The sequence below is a fragment of the Caloenas nicobarica genome, chromosome 3, assembly GCF_036013445.1.
Source record: "Caloenas nicobarica isolate bCalNic1 chromosome 3, bCalNic1.hap1, whole genome shotgun sequence".
Classification (NCBI taxonomy): domain Eukaryota; kingdom Metazoa; phylum Chordata; class Aves; order Columbiformes; family Columbidae; genus Caloenas; species Caloenas nicobarica.
The window spans coordinates 42,296,759-42,316,437 of NC_088247.1; the positions used below are offsets into that span (position 1 = coordinate 42,296,759).

At 41.9% G+C, this 19,679-nt stretch overlaps 1 protein-coding gene across 1 annotated transcript; it reads right to left on the bottom strand.

Moving 5' to 3' along the window:
- Positions 1-1,778: 1,778 nt before the first annotated feature.
- Positions 1,779-5,934, bottom strand: NDUFAF4 (NADH:ubiquinone oxidoreductase complex assembly factor 4). The gene is made up of 3 exons (XM_065631992.1): positions 5,789-5,934; positions 4,247-4,344; positions 1,779-2,091 (listed from the first exon to the last, which is right to left on the bottom strand). Exons 1-3 carry the CDS (start codon positions 5,913-5,915, stop codon positions 1,795-1,797), a joined length of 522 nt encoding a protein of 173 aa, XP_065488064.1. The 5' UTR covers positions 5,916-5,934; the 3' UTR covers positions 1,779-1,794.
- Positions 5,935-19,679: the final 13,745 nt, after the last annotated feature.

A 19,679-nucleotide genomic window follows, 5' to 3' on the forward strand; every position in this document is an offset into this window, starting at 1 on the left:
AAGATTCATTTTTAAAGAAGGAAATGACAGCGTCTCCAATAATAATAATAACAGTATTTGTACCAAATGCATGCCACAGCTGTTTTCTGAATATTACCTTAAATATTACATTAGGATGAAGAGTACTCAATAAAGTATTTCTTTTACAACATTCTATAAACCAGAGTATTTTGTGGAAAACAAATCTTAGTGTGGTACATAACACAGATGCATTAGTTTCAGAGTGCAGCTCTGTTCCCATTACAAGAAAAATGACAAGCCTATCCCAAACCCACACATCCAAAGACTAACAATTTTGAATGATTATAGAATGCACTTAGTTATAATCTTCCACTAAGGTACAGTATTATGTCCTTCAGAAATTAATCAAGCAAAACCTTGGATACACTGTAGCAAACTGTACTGTAAATATCTTGTTCCATCTGAGAGAAGTGGAAATAATCTTGCTGTGAAATAGCAAAGCTGATGATCTTACTGGAATCTGAAATCTAATACCTGGCAGAAAAGTTCTCAAAACAAAAGTTACATTGTAGGCCTGGTACTGACTTCCATTCTTTTAATAAATTCAACTTCTTTGGTGATGGGCACTAGGAATGTTAGCACCACACAAAATTAACTTTTTTTTTTTAATAAGGGCAACCATAATGCATTTTTAAATATCAATTCTGATTAATCCCCCTCCCAACGCCGGCTTATCTGGAAAACATGAACAGATTTTCACTCCAGTATTACTCAACAGTGCAAAACTTCTTCCTTCCTTACACAGACCTGAATAGTCATAGTATCAAGAGGCTTACGATCCAGTTACCTCCTCACAGTTTGCAATATCCTTTACTAACAATCGGAAAAGATGCTGTTCATCTTCCATATGGTAGCACACAGACAACTTATTATCAATGAACATGACCCAATCTAAGCCCACGTTTGGATAAAGCAGACAAGGCCTCCGTGGAGAAAAAAGGCTTTTGTAACAGGACAGGCAGACACTGGCAAGAAGACTTACTAGTGGGTCCAGTTACCAGATCCAGTTACATTTGATAGCTACCTGTTAATTACAATACGAACACTTATTTCTCCTAAAGTAGGTGCCAGAGTCTGCTGCAACACTGATGGCAGAAGGTCATCGCTCTTTACAAACTCACTGACAGACAGACAGTACCTGAGGAGGTGCAGATATTTAAGCTAAATTGGAACAAACTGAAAGAGGAACCAAGCATCAGCCATAACTGTTCCAGCATCAGAAAGAGGCCTCCTTGCTATTCACTTTCTTTTTATTTTAAGTCTGACATAGCTGAATTTCCCAAATGATCTTGTGGTTAACTTTCTTTACAAAGTATAAATACTATGCCATTCTTATACAAAATAAATCCAGCTATTCGTATATACACACAACTTGTAAGCAAGTCCTTGGAAGAACAGTGTAACATGAAACTACAGAGCTGACACATGCAGAGCACTGATTTAGCTGAAGGCCAGGAAGTCTCTGCTAAGACAGGCAAAGTTCCAACTAGAACTTGTATGTTTTAACTGAACCCGTAACATATGAATGGAATAATCACAATCGTGTGACATGCTGAACTTGGTAGTTATAGTCTGGTTTACAAACTGTATGCTATACTTGCTGCATTTAACTGAAGCCATCAAATATAGAATGGAATTCCTTGAATACATCTTGCTGGGATAAGAAAGCCGCCTTGTTGAGTGACATGGTACCAACTCTCTTCAGACACTGAACATACTCAAAAGCAAAATTAAGACACAAGTGAGATCACACAAAGTTTTTGGTAATTATTTTTATGTTGGTTTTATAGCTTTTTTGGTGTCTTTAGGAAATTCCTGCACAGCAAAAGGAATGAAGAATTCCAGAAGAGATTTGACCTCCTTCAGTTCCAGACTGTATTCTGCTGCTATTTTCTCTGCAGTCCATATTTGAGGATGAAGTTTATGATTATTAAGAAGCGTCAGAGCCTCCACAATGGAAATTTTGCCTTTGGGAACTTTCTTAACATCTAGATCTCCCAAGTGGCCTAGCTTTGTAAGTCTTTTTTCCTCCTGTTTACATGGAAGATGTTCACCACCTCCATCTTTTACCTAATTGTGGGAAGGAAAACAAAAAGAGCTTAACAGCAGTTCTGTTTATTATGCATACTGTAGCAGCCAAGCTGTTTTCCTAAATACAGCATTTCCTGTTAGTTTTACCCATTTTCACAGCATTTAAAAAAAAAAAAAAGCTTAGCCAGCCTTGCTTAATAATATCACAAAAATTGTCAGTTGTTCCACAGCCATTCTACATATGATGTCAACTCCCCACCCAAATTCTGAAAAGCTACCATCTATTGAACTCTAAGTGTTGTATAGAATTGGCAACCCTTCATACAAGGCAAACTACAGATTCTGGTAGCCAAATATAAATGTAGATAACCTAATATTTTGTACTGATTCACAGCACAGGATAAAAAAAAAACCCACACACTACAAATTGGTATTCTTCTTCTGATACCACCTTTTCATGTAGTCTGTCTCCCTCTCCTTTCATGTTCAGATTTTAGTTTTGCAACTAAAATCTTTGCAGCTTCTTTTGCTCTGCCTAGAGAACAAGCTTTGCTGGACAAAAATAAACTATTTTGCAGCATCATATAGAGTTTAATTCCCATGACTATTGCAGTGCTTGGACACATGAAGTCTCTTCTACCAAGTACCTTCGTATTTGCAAATGACTTTCAAACCATCTCTGCTTTGTCTATATTGACTTTTATTAAGATTTAACCAGCAAATTATACTGTAAAAGCAAAATGATGAAAATCTTTCTTAAGTTTAAGAAAAAGTACTTTTATGGTTATCAGAGTCTACGGCCACCGATTAGCCCACAGACACTCTATATTAACTCGTAAGCTGAGAAAACTGATGTTGATGCTACAGCATCTACAACTGAGTGTCTGCTTCTAAACTACAGAGAATGTCTGCTGATGCTACCAGTTCTCCATTGCTTCCTTTTACTTTGTGCTAAAACTGTGCTCAGATAATTAATATTTTTTCAAGACTTAACAAAATGATCTGTCTCTGGGTATCTGCCACTTCAGAAATTAGAGTTGGTGCTCTTGCACTTACGATGCACAAAGTATTCAGAATAACATGAGGAAAGAAGCTTTTGGATGAAGTTTTGCCCACAACCCTCAATGCTAACACATTAATTACACTCTTTCTAACAACTGCAAGTAGACACATCACAAGAGCAAGTCTTATGTGGCAGCAACCTCAGAGCAGGCACAGAATCACGCGTTAAGGTGTGTTCCACAATCAGTCTTGACAGGATTACAAATGGAGGTATCTAAGGATATTTAAATTAGACATTCAACTTTTCAAGATTAGAGTCCTAACTTCTCTTATGAAAATTAAGGATAGCGATTACTTGGAAACTTCAGGGAGAGACTGCAGAAATATCTTTGCATTTTACGATATTTTTAATCTTGACTAGGAAATACTACGAAAGTGACAAATGAGAGAGACTTAAGAATTTTACTGCTAGATGATTATAAAACTTTTGTTACTTAATAAAACAGCTAGAATAAAATTGTGCAATAATGCAACAGATAAAAAGCACAAACCATAACGTAACAGGTGGAAAAGAGGAGTCTGAACCCTAGTCTGCATATTACTGGAAGGGGTATGCCTTGCTTTAGAAATCCAAGACCACAACCATTGGCAAGGAGGAAACCAAACAATCCAGAAGGTTACGCAGAAAAACCTCTAACCAAGGCACTTCTTCAGCTGCATAAGGAAAAGCCTCTGCATTGGATGACATTAACATCAGTACTTAAAGACTCTAAATGTCTTTGTCCTCTACCACATTCATATTCCCATAGTAGCCCCAATTTCTTTTCTCTTAACAACTCTACGAGAGATCTCTGGCAAACTCCTGCAGAAGGCTGGCCAGCTGTCCTGCCTTTGAGGAAAGAGAAGCGGGAATTTAGGTGAAAAATAAAGTAACATCAATGTGATGTTAAAAGGAAGACTGCATAAGTGTTTAAAAGATTGTATAATCACAATCTGTCACATGTTCAAGACCCAGGGTCAAACACAGTCAGTGCTACTCATATATAAAAAAAGTAATGAAAACATCACTTTGATCTATAAAAAGGGTAGCTTTAAGGCACTAACAGAGCATTTTTCTTCCTACAGAATTTGTACTCAGTTTGAAAACCACAAAGCTGATGCTGGCACACCTCCGACAGAGAGACATACTCACCCGCGCAGGTGGATCTCTGGACTCGACATAAACATCTTTTAACAAGGTGAGGAGCCTATCGTCCTTTCTGTAAATTTCTTTTTGTATCTCTGGGTGGTCTAAAGGCAGATGGGAGAAGAAGTGGCAGGAAAAAAAAAAAAAAAAAAGAGAAAATAAATATGTGGGTCAAATTGTTTCCTTTTTGTTACTCCTGCCAGGTTAATCGCTGCCGCAGGGGAAGGGCACAGCCCCCGGGTCACAGAATGACACAGAATCACAGAATGTTAGGGATTTGAAGGGACCTCGAAAGATCATCTAGTCCAATCCCCCTGCCAGAGCAGGAACACCTAGATGATGTTACACAGGAAGGCGTCCAGGCGGGTTTTGAATGTCTCCAGAGAAGGAGACTCCACAACCTCCCTGGGCAGCCTGTTCCAATGTTCTGTCACCCTCACTGTGAAGAAGTTTCTTCTCAAATTTAAATGGAACCTCCTGTGTTCCAGTTCATACCCATTGCCCCTTGTCTTATCATTGAATGTCACCGAGAAGAGCCTGGCTCCATCCTCGTGACACTCACCCTTTATATATTTATAAACATTAATGAGGTCACCCCTCAGTCTCCTTTTCTCCAAACTAAAAAGCCCCAGCTCCCTCAGCCTTTCCTCATAAGGGAGATGCTCCACTCCCTTAATCATCTTTGTTGCCCTGCGCTGGACTCTCTCCAGCAGTTCCCTGTCCTTCTTGAACTGAGGGGCCCAGAACTGGACACAATATTCCAGATGAGGTCTCACCAGGGCAGAGGAGAGGGGAAGGAGAACCTCTCTCGACCTACTAACCACCTCCCTTCTAATCCACCCCAGGATGCCATTGGCCTTCTTGGCCACAAGGGCCCAGTGCTGGCTCATGGTCATCCTGCTGTCCACCAGGTCCCTTTCCCCTACACTGCTCTCCAACAGGTTCTTCCCCAACTTATACTGGAACCTGGGGTTGTTCCTGCCCAGATACGAGACTCTGCACTTTCATTTCATTAATTTTTGTCCTGCCCAGCTCTCCAGCACGGTGCTGCTGGGGCAGGTTCCATCTCTCACCCGCCCCAGCGCTGACAGCGCCGCTTCGCAGGCGGCGCCGCGATGCCGGTCACGCCAACGGCGCAAAGGCCCGCGGAGCAGCCCGGCTCCTGCCGCCGCCGGGCGGGGGCCGACTGACACCCGGTCCCACAGGCCCGGGTCCCCTCGGCCGCTGGCCCGGCCGCCCCGCTCGCCCTCAGCCGGCACGGCCCCGACTGCCCCGGCAACCGCCGCCGCCGCCTACGGCTCCCAGCATGCCCCGCGCGCCCAGCTCTCAATGTCACTGGCCCCGCGCTGCCCCGGCGGACGCCGCGGCCCCGCGCCCCTCAGCACCTCGCCCCCGCGGCCCGCTCGCCCCGCCCAGCGCCAGCTCTCCCGCTCCCGCGGCTCTGCCCGCGCCGCGGCTCCGCGCTGGGCCCACGGACACCGCCCCCCCTCCCCCCACGCCAGCAGCCCCGTCCGCGTCGCCCCGCCGCCTGGCGAGGCCGGCACCCACCAGCCAGTGCGTCCAGCCGAGAGGTGGGGTGTCGCGGCGCGGGCGTCGGCTTCTCCTTGCTGATCTCACGGCGAGCCCGGCTCTCCACGTTGAAAGTCCGGAACACGCGGGCCAACCGCCCGCCCATCGCCGCCGCAGCCGCCGCCCGCGCCGCGCCTGCGCGGACCGGCGGCGCATGCGCACGGGCCTGGCGGCGGGGAGAGGGGGCGGGTACTGCGCGGTGCCGGGTGGCGGCCACTGCGGCGGGTGAAAAACAAACACAGCGAGAAAACCTCACAAAACCCAAACGAAAACCACGGACCAGCCTATTCCCTCTTTTATTTCACAGCCCCGCGCCCGTGTTTTCCCCTCCCCCTCGGAGGCCGGCCCGCCCCGGGGCCCCTCGCCCGCCCGCCGCGGCGGTGAGGGGCGGCGGTTTGCTCTTGCCGTGACTTCTCTAAACGCGTGGCTGACCAGAGCCCGTGGAGAGCGACCCCCCAGCGCCCGGCGAGGCTCGCCGGAGGATGGCCTCAAGGCGGCGGCCTGGGCCAGGGTTTCCCTTCAGCCGGGGCTGCCGGCTGAGCCCCACGATACGGCATGTAACTGTCGCCGCTCGATTGATCAGCGGGGTGACACTCGGTGGCGTTTGGGGGCGCCAGGGAGCGGAGTCCGGGCAGTGGCCGCTGCCCCCCCGGCAGCGCTGCGGTTCGGCTGTAGCCGCCCCGAGCGCCCGGTAGCACCAATGAGGCGCCTCTCGATGTGGGAAACGTTATTTGTGCCTCCCCACGTCCCCCCTTTTTTTTTTTTGCTACATCGTAGCCTCCACACGTACCGCATGTGACATCACATGCCCTGCTGAATGCTCCTCTACAGGACGTTATAGAATCAGTGAATAGTGGGTTGGAAGGGACCTCCAAAGTTCATCTAGTCCAACCCCCTGCAATGAGCAGGGACATCTTCAACTGGATCAGGTTGCTCAGAGCCCCGTCCAGCCTGGCCTGGAATGTTTCCAGGGATGGGGCATCTACCGCCTCTCTGGGAAACCTAGGCCAGTGTTTTGCCACCCTCATCATAAAACGTTCTTCCTTATATCTACTCTGAATCTCCCCTTCTTTAGTTTGAAACCGTTACTCCTTGTCCTACCACAACAGGCCCTGCTGAAAGTCTGCCCTATCTTTCTTATAAACCGTTTTTAGGTACTGGAAGGCTGTTATAACGTCTCCCTGGAGCCTTCTCCAGGCTCTCACAGTCCTGTTCCAGCAACCATCAACTAGTAAGCCAATGTAAAGTGTCTTACCCTGGTTTTTTTTAATCTTCATAAGTTTTTACTTGGATAATGGTAACATGGAAATATTTAGGGATGGCGGATTTAGCCTCTTATTAACATGTATAGCATTTCTCTAGAGGCACCTTACTGGTGTATTCAGTGACAGAAAATTAATTTATAAGCAGATATCATCTAGAACATATATTCCACGTCAAAATCTGGACAGCAGCTCCCCAGTGCTGTTCAGAATTTGTGGGCTATGCAATGTTATCAGGGTGCAATCCCTCTCTCAGCCCTGCTGAATGACCTTCCTTCTGACTTCTGCAAAAATTGCTAAACTGCAAGAGAGTTGTGAGAAAGTACTTAGTCCTGAGCCATTTAGAATAAGAAAGATAAAATTATAGACAGAGGTTAAATTGTTGGGATGGCATCACCAGTTTAAACACTTAGAAGAAAAACATAAGCATGAAAATATATAAAATCCTCTGATAGAAAGAAAAGCGAAAGAGCAATGCTAAGAACTTGTTAGTCCATTGCAAGAATCAGTAGAGCCTGATGTTTCTCCACATGATTGTGGGGTCAACCAAGACCCACAGGATGTTTTACCAAAGGAGGTTATTAGTGGCTCCTTAATACCAGCTGCTTTGTGAATTAGCCATTAAGTAATTGCTTTATGTTTTTAAGTTGTGTATGTGCTGTTTGTAGACTCTTCTAATGCACAGCAATAGTTGCTTGAAGGAAGTGACTTTGAGGGGGAGTGTTAATGAAGGACAGAGATAAGACCTGACTTTTAGCTGTGTTCCTTTTTAGGAGGAAAACACATATTTTCTACCCTTGCATCCATCTAGTCATGCTTATAGCTGTGGGCTTGCAAAACTTGGGTTTTCAGAACTTGATCTTCTACTAGTCGCATTATTTAGTAATATCAGTGATGATGTGATAGTTATTAATCCCACACACCACGCTTGAATCCTACAGAATGAATGACAATGTTTTCCTCAGAGGGAAGACAAAAGATGAACTGGTGGATGAGGAAAGCCAAATAACTTTACAAAGGCAATGGAGACAGGGTAGTGTAAGCATGATCCATGTGGGATCTCTGCTCTCGTGGGCAATCCTGAAGGTGCAGTTTCTCCAATTCTTCATTTTAAACACTCTCACTGTCTGTAGGAGAAGGATGGATATATGTCTTCAATTTATGTTCTCTGGTAGTAAACTTACTAACCTTTTATTTTAGGCACTGCATGTGTAGTGATACTAAGAAGATAAGTGATAGCAGTGATAACAGGAACATGGCTGCTATTAAAGCTGCTGGAGTCAGACTGGTGGCAAGTTTAAAAATATCAGTAGTCGATTACTTGCTGAATTAACCAATGTTCTTGAGTACAGGATTTCATATTTTTGTGAGTGGTTAGCCTATCTGGTGCAGCTATGATGGCAAAATTCACATGGATGCCTTTGGTGGTTGTGGACCTTTGATGTGTACTTCAGCATTTGTCTGAGACATATTCTTATTAATCTGCCTGTGGATGCAAGCCATTGTGCCCAATTTGGAAATAAAGATTCTCCCCTTCAAAAGGTAAGAACCGCCAGCTTCTGGGATCAAACTCAGCACAGGGTTTCTGTCTTTGTAAAGCCTGAATGTGACTAATACTGCTGTAATATTTACTGACAGCAAAATAAATTCACCAGAAGGCAGCCAGTTAAAAATAAAGAGTGATGTCATGCTCTGCCTGTCACTTCCTATCACTGAGGATGGCACAAGGCTGTTCTTTTTATGTATAAGGAAGCATCAGACGTAAAAGTTTTTTATTCTGAAGAATCTTTCTTAGATTGTAAAAAGCAGAAGAACTGAGATTAAACTCCCCCTTTTTTTTTAATAGTTTGGTATTTTACCAATGTGACCATGTTGATATTAAATATCACTAACCAAGAGCTTGAATTTCTTTTTTCCATATGAAGTATGTGATTATTAAAAAATGAATGTGTCGTTCCTCAAGCATAAAAACTATGTGTATTCAGCTCATGCGGTATTACAAATGGGATGCATTTTTCTTGAACCAGGAGCCTGAATTTTTCCAGGGAATTTAAAAGTAGCTCTTTGACAAAGCAGCCCATGAGATGAACACTGACTATCCAGCTGAGTTCGTGCATACCTGCAGCCTGTTCTCAACAGCAGACACCATCAAACAGATCAGAGAAAAATACTATAACTCGCACAATGTACGTGTGCCATAGGCTGCCCCACCAGATCTCCTTTGAATCCTTTCATACCTCTAAGAGAGAGATTTCTACAACTACTGTGTACCTGGAAAATAAAAAGTACATTTGTGACCATTCTTTGAATTGTTTGTTTCAGTTTTTCACCCCAGTTTTGATTTTATGTTGCATGTTCTTAATTTTCATTCTCAACTGGTTTTGTAGCTGAATGAAAAATCAAAAATTAATTTTGGTAGTTAACTAGCATCAAAAGTCTGATTGATCTATTGAAAAATCCCCTTAGAGAAGGGAGAATAAGATTGTCTAGCGTTAACTTGTTTTGCTGCGAGGTACTACTTAGTCCAGATGGGCAGGTAATCTCAGTGAAATAAGAGGGATTTTTTTTAGTAATGGATGTCCAACTTCAGAGGTTTTGAGAGAAGGCAGGTGAGGTTTGCTACATGATTTATGCTCTGGGAATGACCGAGTGGTTGACAGCAGAGGAAAATTAGGAGTGTCCTTATACAGCACTGGCTGCATAGGTTTATGTATGATTCTGTCCACATTTTCCACCACTGACACTGTTTTCTTCTTCTCATATTTTTGTTGCTGTTTGTTCATAATTTATGGCACTTTAAAGGGATATTCTAGCAGATTCTTGTATTATTAGGATTCAGGGAATTGAGTCCTCTGTCCTGATGACTGGTTTCCCAGTAAATACAATGAGAGCATTGATCCATTTGTTCCTTATCTCACTAGCGTTAGGCAGAACCAGAGAACACAGCATTAGCAAGAATTGATTATGAGCCAAGGAAAAATGACTGTCCTGCAACATTGTAAAGACAAACTGAAGAAAGATGGACATTTAGATAATTCTTGGCTTTCAGTGATTTCTGATTGTTCTGTTACTTAATTTGTTTTGTTTCTGTGTTATTGGCTTCAATTGCTCTGCCTTTTACTGGTTCCTGAAGTATCTACAAATACATGGAAAGCTTTTGCTTAATTCCAGGCTGTGATCAGAGTGTTACTGAACACTTGCATCTTTTCAAGGCTAGGTGGCTGCAGTGATTTATTTAAAGGAGTTTTTGTCAAGTCCTTATGTGGATGAAGTTTATGGAGAATGCAGCAAGCTCATATTTACAGGCTCACATACCAGCCCAGACAGGTCACTAACTCCTTGTGAGACAGCTTTCATTTCAGAGACATTGCATTTAAATCCTTCTGATTGACTCTGGCTTGGTATACCCAACATCATCTTCCATATTTTTCCTATCTGATTGTTACAAGCTCAGTTAGCAGGTTATTTTGACTTTGAAATGCACAATAGGAGCCAGCATATTTGAGAATGATGAAGCCTGGTATTGGAAGTAATTAATTATAGCAATTACATGTGCATTTTTACTTCATTTTTATTCACAGGGTTCAGTTCCTCATGCTTTTTACTCAATAGCAATACTTGTTGTGAGAACTGACACCCTCATTTCTTTCCCATAACCCTGCTTTCAGTTCATCCCTATTGTCAGAGCAAAGGTGTAGGAACTCTTCAGAGCGAACAACATTGGATGGCTGGTCTGATTTAATAAAGAAAAGAAGTTGCTTAACTTTTCTAAGCCATATCAGTTACCGATGGTTTGACTGGTCTCACAAAAAGCTACTGGGAATGCAGCAGGGGAAACAAAAGGCATATGATAAGAGGAGTATGGATACCTTTAACTGGTATTTCTGAAAGATTGGTTGATTTGTTGGTTTGTTTGTTTGTGAGAGGTTGCACTTTGCACCCAGATGGTTTCATTCCAGCAGTCACAGAAACGACTGTACCTACTCCAATAAGGGGGAGGTGAACCAGCAGTCAGAAGAAACTGGGTGGAGTGGAGAGGTGGCTCATCTTGGGTGACTTTACTGACGCATCAGAATCACCCAAGACAAACACCATCCTTTTGGGTCTGAAAAAAATGTTAGTGAATGTTTACACACTTGAAAGGTGCGAATTATATTAGAGGGTCAGTATTATGATGATAAATTCCAAGTCCTTTCCATTCCAAGAAGCAAATGTATCTACACTAATGGTAGAAGAGGCTACTATTACGGGAAGCTGCCAGACTGCGGAGCAAAGAAAATGTGACCATAGGGATACAACCTACAACCTTGAAGTAAAACTCTTGAAGTAAAACAATGTGTAACATTGTATTACCAAAAGATAAACTACAGAGCATGATTTGAGAAATACATCATATTAATTTAGCATTTAGTCCAAGAAACAAATGACAAACCCGTCATCTAACTTTTCTAAGATATGCAGCCACCAGCAGAATTACAATAATCAAGTCTTGCTAATTCAAAACCAAACTTTCTTCCTATGTTCATGATTGCATTCATTTTTCTCCATATTTTAAATAGTATCTGTTTGGAGGCTGACCTTAAACTCATAAAAGCTAACCTCTCATTGACTTCAGTAACATTTATACAGGACAGGATAAATAGGAATTAAAATAATAGGAAAGAATCCAAGCCTCTAGATAAAAATCTGCATTTTAAATGGATCATAAATTCTCTGGCGTGGGGTGTGATCTAGTGAGGATCAGAAAGGAAATTCACCTGAGGGAAGATTATCATAACTATATCTACTGTTGTCTAATATTTGAGTTTGCTTGTTTGTTCTTCAGCTTACTCTGAAACACCTTGTGCAAGCCATTGCTAGAGACACCGGTTTAGACTACATGTATAAATAGCACTCTACATACAATATCATTCTCTATATAATATTGCTCTACTTGCTTGATTTACCATAAAAGACGATGTTTGATTTGATTCAATAAACCAGCATGGATTATTGCAACACGTGTCAGAAAAATGCCTGGTGTAACAGGAGTAATGTCCACCACAAAGGAATTGGTCTACACCTAATGTAGTAGTACCCATTAATGTATGTAAAGAATGTCTGGGGTTGGATTAGTTCCCAGAGGAGGATATCGTTAAGACAAATAATGCTGTAATGTTTTCGTTAATTTTGCATTATTTCTAAATAGTATACTTTATGTATGGTAATACAGAAAATGAATTACACTCTTAGCACAGGTCTTCTGAGCCTTTTCAGTTTCATTTGTATGTATGACCATTTCTATGAGAGCTTACATATACAAATTGTGTTGGTAGAGAATGCATGAGAGAAACAAGAAAAGGTTTCAATGATACCAACACAACTACCTGTATTAGAGTTCAACTGGAAATTGTTACTGAAGTTAGAGAGCCCTTTTGTGTGTCTCCTCTTTCCACAGCATCGAAAATCTGGGGGCAGTATGAGGGACACAGATGAATTTTGAACAATCACATTTACTAATTATATATAGAGATACAGTGTCTAAGTGTGTGTCGGGTTGCTCTGGGGGCACTACTAAAATAGAGCATTAAAGAGGTCCCAAGTTATTTAAAGAAGTACTACCTCTATGTATTAAAAGTTCGTTTTTAGGTTGAATAATAAGGGCATGATTAAGCTTCAAAGCTCCAGCATTAAAACACAGACTTACTGAGACTCCTTGAAGGCAGAGTTCTTTCTTTATGTGTCTTTGGGATCAAGATGAAGCTCCTACACTTTCCTATATGCATAATATAATGCAAAAATAGTGTTCTCGAGCATCAGTTCAGGAACTCTATAGAGATGGATGTATATTTTGGCTAGAAAATTAATGCTGAAAATGGTCAAGATATCCTTACTTGATAAACAGTTCATTAGGGTGACTCATGTTTTTCTAATATGGATTAAGGAGTTCTCCACAGAGGCTATAATGATGAGCGATTACAAATGATTTCACATGCACAAAAATGCTAAGACCTGTTTCCAGAAGTCACTGAGAAAAACCCCTTTGAGCAGTTTTTTTGTGGGACCAGGCCTCAGCATCTGACTGCTCAGATGAGATTCTCTGCTGTACCTGTAAGAAGCATGACTCGGTCTGTGGATGATGCAGAGTTTAAATAACTCCATACACTGAGTTACTCCAAAGGAAATGTCTGTTGATGGCCTATCTGAATTACAGCAGCCAAACTCCTCTTGCGGAAGTACCACCAGACTCTCTTCAACAGTTTGTGACAGGGCCCAACTTCGCCCTGGCGTAAAACCTCTTGCAAACCTGTTGGAATGATGCCTGCAGCTCATCTAGTGGCAGCTCCCTCTTGGCTGCACAGGGAAATTCACCTCTTACCCCACCAAGAAATGAGATTTTACACTTCTGCAAGCTGCCCCTGCACTCTTTTACCCTTTGTTCAGACATCAAAGAGAGCACGAGAAGTTATTTGTTGTTTTTTAATACCTGAATCTGTTTAGAAAATGTGGGTGATCTTGTAATGGTTAATTGCTACAATGATGCAATATTTTCTTTTTTTTCTTGCCCCACTGTGGATGTATCATACTTCCTCTTTGAGCAGGGAGGAGAGAAGCAGGGCTACAGCCTGTTCATGCAGAAGACAGAAGAACATCAATCTCAGAATCTATTCTCTCTCCACCAGTGATCTCCACCAGCAGACTGCAGCACACTCTGCATGGATATTCTCATAAAATGAAGTCTTTACAGTTTAGATTGTTGTAGATACAAGTAAGAAAACAAGATACTTTTTCTTTTACAAGGAATGAATGAGGTCGACCATTTCCTTTTTTTTTTCTGTTCATTCATATGTATTAAAATAAAAAAGTATTAAAAAAACAGAATCACAAGAGTACAAGCTATATTTTCTACTTTTGATCACTCAAAAGCCATACTGTTTTTCTAGTTCCTAGACATTTAGGTGGCTCTGTTAGTATAGTCCTTGCAATTTCTGTGTGTTCAATTTTACAGAATCCTAGAAGTATGAATGTACTTATATACACATTTTACATTGTGACAAACACAGACACAGCTGCGAAAGGCCAAGAACCATCTATAACAAAGGATTTCAGAGCCTAAATGGGACTTAGGGGGAATGTAGATACATCCGGAATGGTGACCCTGAAAACCACCGCTCAACTGCTGCTTACTATTTCATTCTATTATTTTTCAGATAAGCCTCATTTAAGAGGGTGAGTAAGCACCACAGCACACCTGTCATCCTCAAGTACAATCATAATCCAGAAAGTGGCTGAGGGGTTTCAAGACTTTGGTATCTAAGGTAGGGATGTTTTGTCTCCTATTTTGTCAATGAAGAGAGGACTTCTAACTGATGTGGTAAGGATCTTCCTCTTACTGACTATATGAAGTGTCTATATTAAACAGACTGAATAATCTCTTATATCCTAGCTTTGAGGACTACGACTGCCTTCCTCTACTGTGCACCATGCATCAGAAATGCCAGATTCCTCTTTCTTCTATCTAGATGGCTATTATTCAGCATGCCATTGCCATTCATATTTTATGTGCCAGCCTACTGGGATTTCCATATCCTCTAATCCCTCTAAAATAAGCCCTGTTTAGGTCTTTCAGATATGGTCTTAGAGGACATAGCTAGAGCCTGAATCCTAAAAGAGTTAGTTATTCCCTCTCCTGAAGAGAAGGTCCTGAACTGGGGACCTTGAGTAAAGGAAGTGTGCTAGCTCCAAAACAGGGAGTTATTTCCTTCTGCAGTCAGTGTTTTCTATTGGAAACTCTAGCCTGATTTTATGCAACCTAGACAAGTAGTGGAAGCACTGTGTCTCCAAAAGCCTGTCCATTCTTCTTGAGTATGTTAGACTACCTGATACGAGATATGTCACTATTTGTTGACTTAAAGAGAATTAATTAGGAGTGCTCTAATTTTGAGGTGTAAGTGCCATGTGTACAGGTGTCTTTGTCCAAAATTAGCTCAAGAGACTTAATCTGAACTCCAGGTAAATGTCAACTGTCAATCTGTGAATCCATCAAATATTCCATTCAAGGTTTGGTTTATTGTTGTTGTGGGGTTTTTTGTTTGTTTGGTTGTTTTTTTTGTTATGGCATCACTTTGATTTTTTGTAGTGATGAAAGAGGTATATTGTGTTCTGGACTAATGTACTTGTTAAAAATCCTTGAATTACAGAATTTCATCTCCACATGCATCCATCCATCCATCCATCCATACATACACACATACATACATACACATCTATTCCCACAGATACTGGATGGAGTAACATTTAGCATATCTAAATCTTATCTCAAGATAAGGCAAGACTTGTACCACATGGAATAAGCAGCCCATCTAGTATTTAGCATATGGAGCACTGTTTCTTGTCTTTCATCATGATCCAAATGGCAGGAGGTGTTATAGACCACCATGCATGCAGCCTAACCAGTCCAACAAATTGTTGTGGAAGCAAGCATGGACCCTTCAGACAACTGTGCCTGAATTCCTCATTTGTGGGGCAACTATGCAGAGATATGCTAGAGTGGCTTTTGCAGTACTCAGATACTTCCATGGCTAGGTAATATCAAGAATGGAAATAGGCAAAACCTATGTACTGGCAAACTTGGACAAAATATATATATTACAACCAGCATGCTCCTTATTCCTACAGGCATCTTCATGACATGCAGAATAAGCTTATTTGCATACATGTGGAATTTGCGTTCACCTTCTATCACCAGTTTCCTGATTAAAGATTACATCCTGTTAGAAGAACAGATTTCTGTTAGGAAACTAGCTACTCCAGATTTCTACTGTTCTTTAACTAAAGAGTTAAGCATTGGAAAGTCAACCTGTGAGGGTTCAGTCACGCTGTGTTAGGTGACTCTTTGGTCTGACCTAGTACAGCCACGCTTCTGCCACCAGTATAATTATGAAAGCTCTTCCCCCACTGATTTAACAGCACCATTCATGTACATGAAAATAGTAGGCTTTCAGAGACTAAGGTTTCCAAACTGCACAAGTGCCACTGTGAGTGGACTCATACTCAGGTTTCAGTGGCTGTGTTAATTAGAATATCTTCTGTTTCCAGTGCACAGATGTGGGAAAAGCTGGCAAGGTGCCGGGGTCTCAGGTCAGACACTGAGATCAGAATCACAGAATCACAGAAGGGCTTGGGTTGGAAGGGACCTTCAGAGGTCATCTAGTCCAACCCCCTGCAATGAGCAGGAACATCTTCAACTAGATCAGGTTGCTCAGAGCCCCGTCCAGCCTGACCTTGGATGTCTCTAGGGATGGGGCATCTACCACCTCTCTGGGCAACCTGGGCCAGTGTCTCATCACCCTCAGTGTAAAACATTACTTCTTATATCTACACTGAATCTCCCCTCCTTTAGTTTAAAACCATCACCCCTTGTCCCATTGCAACAGGCCCTGCTAAAAACTCTGTCCCGATCTTCATTATAGGCCACTTTTAAGTACTGAAAGGCCACAATAAGGTCTCCCTTGAGCTTTCTTTTCTCCAGGCTGAACAACCCCAACTCTCTCAGCCTGTCTGCAACCATCTCGGAGGCTTCTCCAGCTTTTCGCTGTCCTTCTTTTGCCATGGAGCCTCTTGCACGGGACTATTCCATCCCAGCTGAAGGACTCCTCTGCTGAGTTTCATGGGTTTCCATCATCCCTGTTAATGTCCTTCTGAGTGAGAGCCCTGCCCTCATTCACCACAAGAGCTACTCCTAATTCAGCTCCATCTCTTAATTTTAGAATCATAGAATCATTTTGGTTGGAAGAGACCCTTAAGATCATCAAGTCCAACCATAACTTAACTCTAGCACTAAGCCATGTCCCTAAGAAACCTTGTCTATATGCCTTTTTAAACACCTCCAGGGATGGTGACTCCACCACTTCCCTGGGCAGCCTGTTCCAATGCTTCACAATGCTTTCCATGAAGAATTTTGTCCTAATATCCAATCTGAACCTTCCCTGGTGCAACTTAAGGCCATTACCTCTTGTCCTATCACTTGCTACCTGGGAGATGCTACTTTCCATTGTAGGAAGAACCTGAATATACGAAAAAGCTAGAGGAAGAGTAATCTGAAAAGACTGTGGTTCTGGAGGTACACTGGTTTTGAAAGCAAAGGCATGCGAAGTGCTCTACACTGAGGCCTATGCTTTTGTTAGCAGAGTACCAGTGCCAAGTTTTGCGTGAGGCTAAATAAAGCATCATATATATATCAGCTCATCTTTCACAGTGGGAAAAGCACTGCAGGAGTACATGGTCTCTCTCCCTCCTCCTGAGCATCTTCCCCAAGACCCTACCCCTGCTCTTCCTTTGCCAGCCACATCGTGATCCCTTTCCTCGGGTCATGGAACTTCCCTGGAAACACTAGGGCCTCCAGCCCCTCTTGCAGCAGACACATGCTAAATGTAACAACTACATTTTCAGAGTACTGGCAGTAAAATATACTTGCTTGATGTTAGAAATACACCTCCTACTTCACAGAAATAAAAGCTGTGGATTGTCACATCTAATGTGCCAGACTGTTTTGATTTCAACAGTTCAGAAGTGGAGTATGATTTTGTTTAAAGCAGCCTCAGGCTGATCCATGCTCAACTGTTCTTTGGGAGTAGAGGGGATCTAGAAAAGGGAGATGGAAGAATTAAAAAAATGTTAACCTTCAGTGGCCAGCAATTTGCCTGCCAACAGTACTATCCAGGTTGCTTAGAGAACTGTTCTGTTAGTTTCTTGTCTAACTTCTGCTTCCTTTTTTCCTTTCTGTAATGTTAAGTGCTGCATCCAGAGCTCTATTCAGAACAACATGCATAGCAGAGGCAGCATTGCAAGGTTCAAAACAAGACCTTATGCACCCTGTTACCCACCAGGAAGCTTCCTTTTTCCTATAGGGAATGTCACCTCATCTGACTAAACCTGCTCCAAGTGACAGAACAAGGTCGAAGCAGTAACTTATACAACTCCAATGTTATGGCTAACACTACTGTTTATATGTCTGCTACTGAGAAGGGAACAGTTACTCCCTTACCTGTTTTCATTTTCTTTTGTCCACTGGGCTTCTGTCATGCAGTTGGTGTTTGTCAGCTCCACCAATAAGCAGAAAACAGGAGGCACTTATGGGACTACTTCTAGCTCCAGTTGCAAGGTTAGAGAATAGGATCGCAGATATTATTTTTTCTTCCTTTTTAATGTTGAACCTTGATTCTGTTTGTTTGTTTTATAGGCACTGCCATATGATCTGTAGAATGCTCAGCTGAGAACTCAGTGTAGTGTTTGATATTATTATGGTTTTAATCAAAATAGCGGTGGCTGGTATACTTTCAAATATAAATAGGATTTGGCTGTGTTTATCTGGCTAATTTTCAGAATGTTGAGATAACATGCACCAGTACAGCAGGTTTACATTCAGCTTTGCAAATCAGGAAGAACACTAAGAGGAAATGACAGATTAAGTATGGATGAGACGTAAAGAGCCTCTGAGAACAGGTTTACAGAATCATTGACTGCACACAGAGATTGCTATAACTTGTGGTTATGTGGGAAACTCACCAGAAATCACCATAACATTCAGAATCTTGCAAATCCATGCTGGGATCTGAAGATGTTTTCAGTGCAGATAGCTGAGTGATATATGATCCTGCGATAGCAGTGATTGGTTATAATTTTAGATGTTATCCAAAAACTAGAAGGAAAAAATGCTTCCCAGTATGGCTGGAAGCACTAGGCACTGTAGTGTTCACAGAGGTTCCAGTGACAGGAATTTTGCATTTACTTTTCCTTTATGGTGTCAGAAGGAGTATAATAAAATTCTGTATCTATGTTTGAAAACAGTCTCAGTTTTAAGTTCAACCCAGCTGTACCCTGAGGCTGAAACGTGGTCTTGTTTTGGCAGCAGGGGAAGACTGCCATATGTTGCAGTGATAAAGAAATTACACTGATGCCAATCTCTAAAATCAGACTTATAAAAAATATCTAAGGGAGTGTATTTGTAGCAATAAAAGCTTTTATATACATATATATATAGAATAAGAGAGCCTGACAAGTCTATATTTAAGGATAATTTTTCTGTCTCTTTAACAGTCATGCACTTTGTAAATGCTGCAAGCTACAATTCACTATTGCTCTTCAGAGAAGTTCTATATGATCCATAAATCCCTTGCATTTCCCTGTCACACAGAATTGCTTGCTGTCTAGCTCCCAGCTTCTAATAGCCATAGGACAATTACACTCTTAGAATAAGTTCTTACCTATTGACTGGCTTTTAGTAAGCACATACTGGAAATCGATAGGAAGATTCTTTTTTTAGCAGTCATTCAGCCAAGCCTCTAAATGACAGCATGGATGCGGAGACTCTGAATGTGGCTGGCAGCAGCATGACATATTATTTCTTTTTTTTAAGGTCAGTATAGGCTGTCAGTTTATAGCTCTCATGGGTGACTTCCAATGCTTTTAAAATTGTCAATTAGTTCATTTTAGTGCCAGTAGTATGTCAAGAATTTATGAACAGAAAAGACTATTTGTATTCCTGATATGCATGTAATAAAATCCGTCATAGGATCTATTAGTACAATGTGGTAGTTCCAAACCACATCTACTGCAACTTAATTCAG

Coding starts and splice junctions, on each gene's coding strand:
- NDUFAF4 (XM_065631992.1), bottom strand. CDS start 5,915: ATGGGCGGGCGGTTGGCCCGCGTGTTCCGGACTTTCAACGTGGAGAGC. Junction 4,345..5,788: donor TCGGCTGGACGCACTGGCTG/GTGGGTGCCGGC, acceptor ATCTGCCTTTAG/ACCACCCAGAGATACAAAAA. Junction 2,092..4,246: donor CCAGAGATCCACCTGCGCGG/GTGAGTATGTCT, acceptor TCCCACAATTAG/GTAAAAGATGGAGGTGGTGA.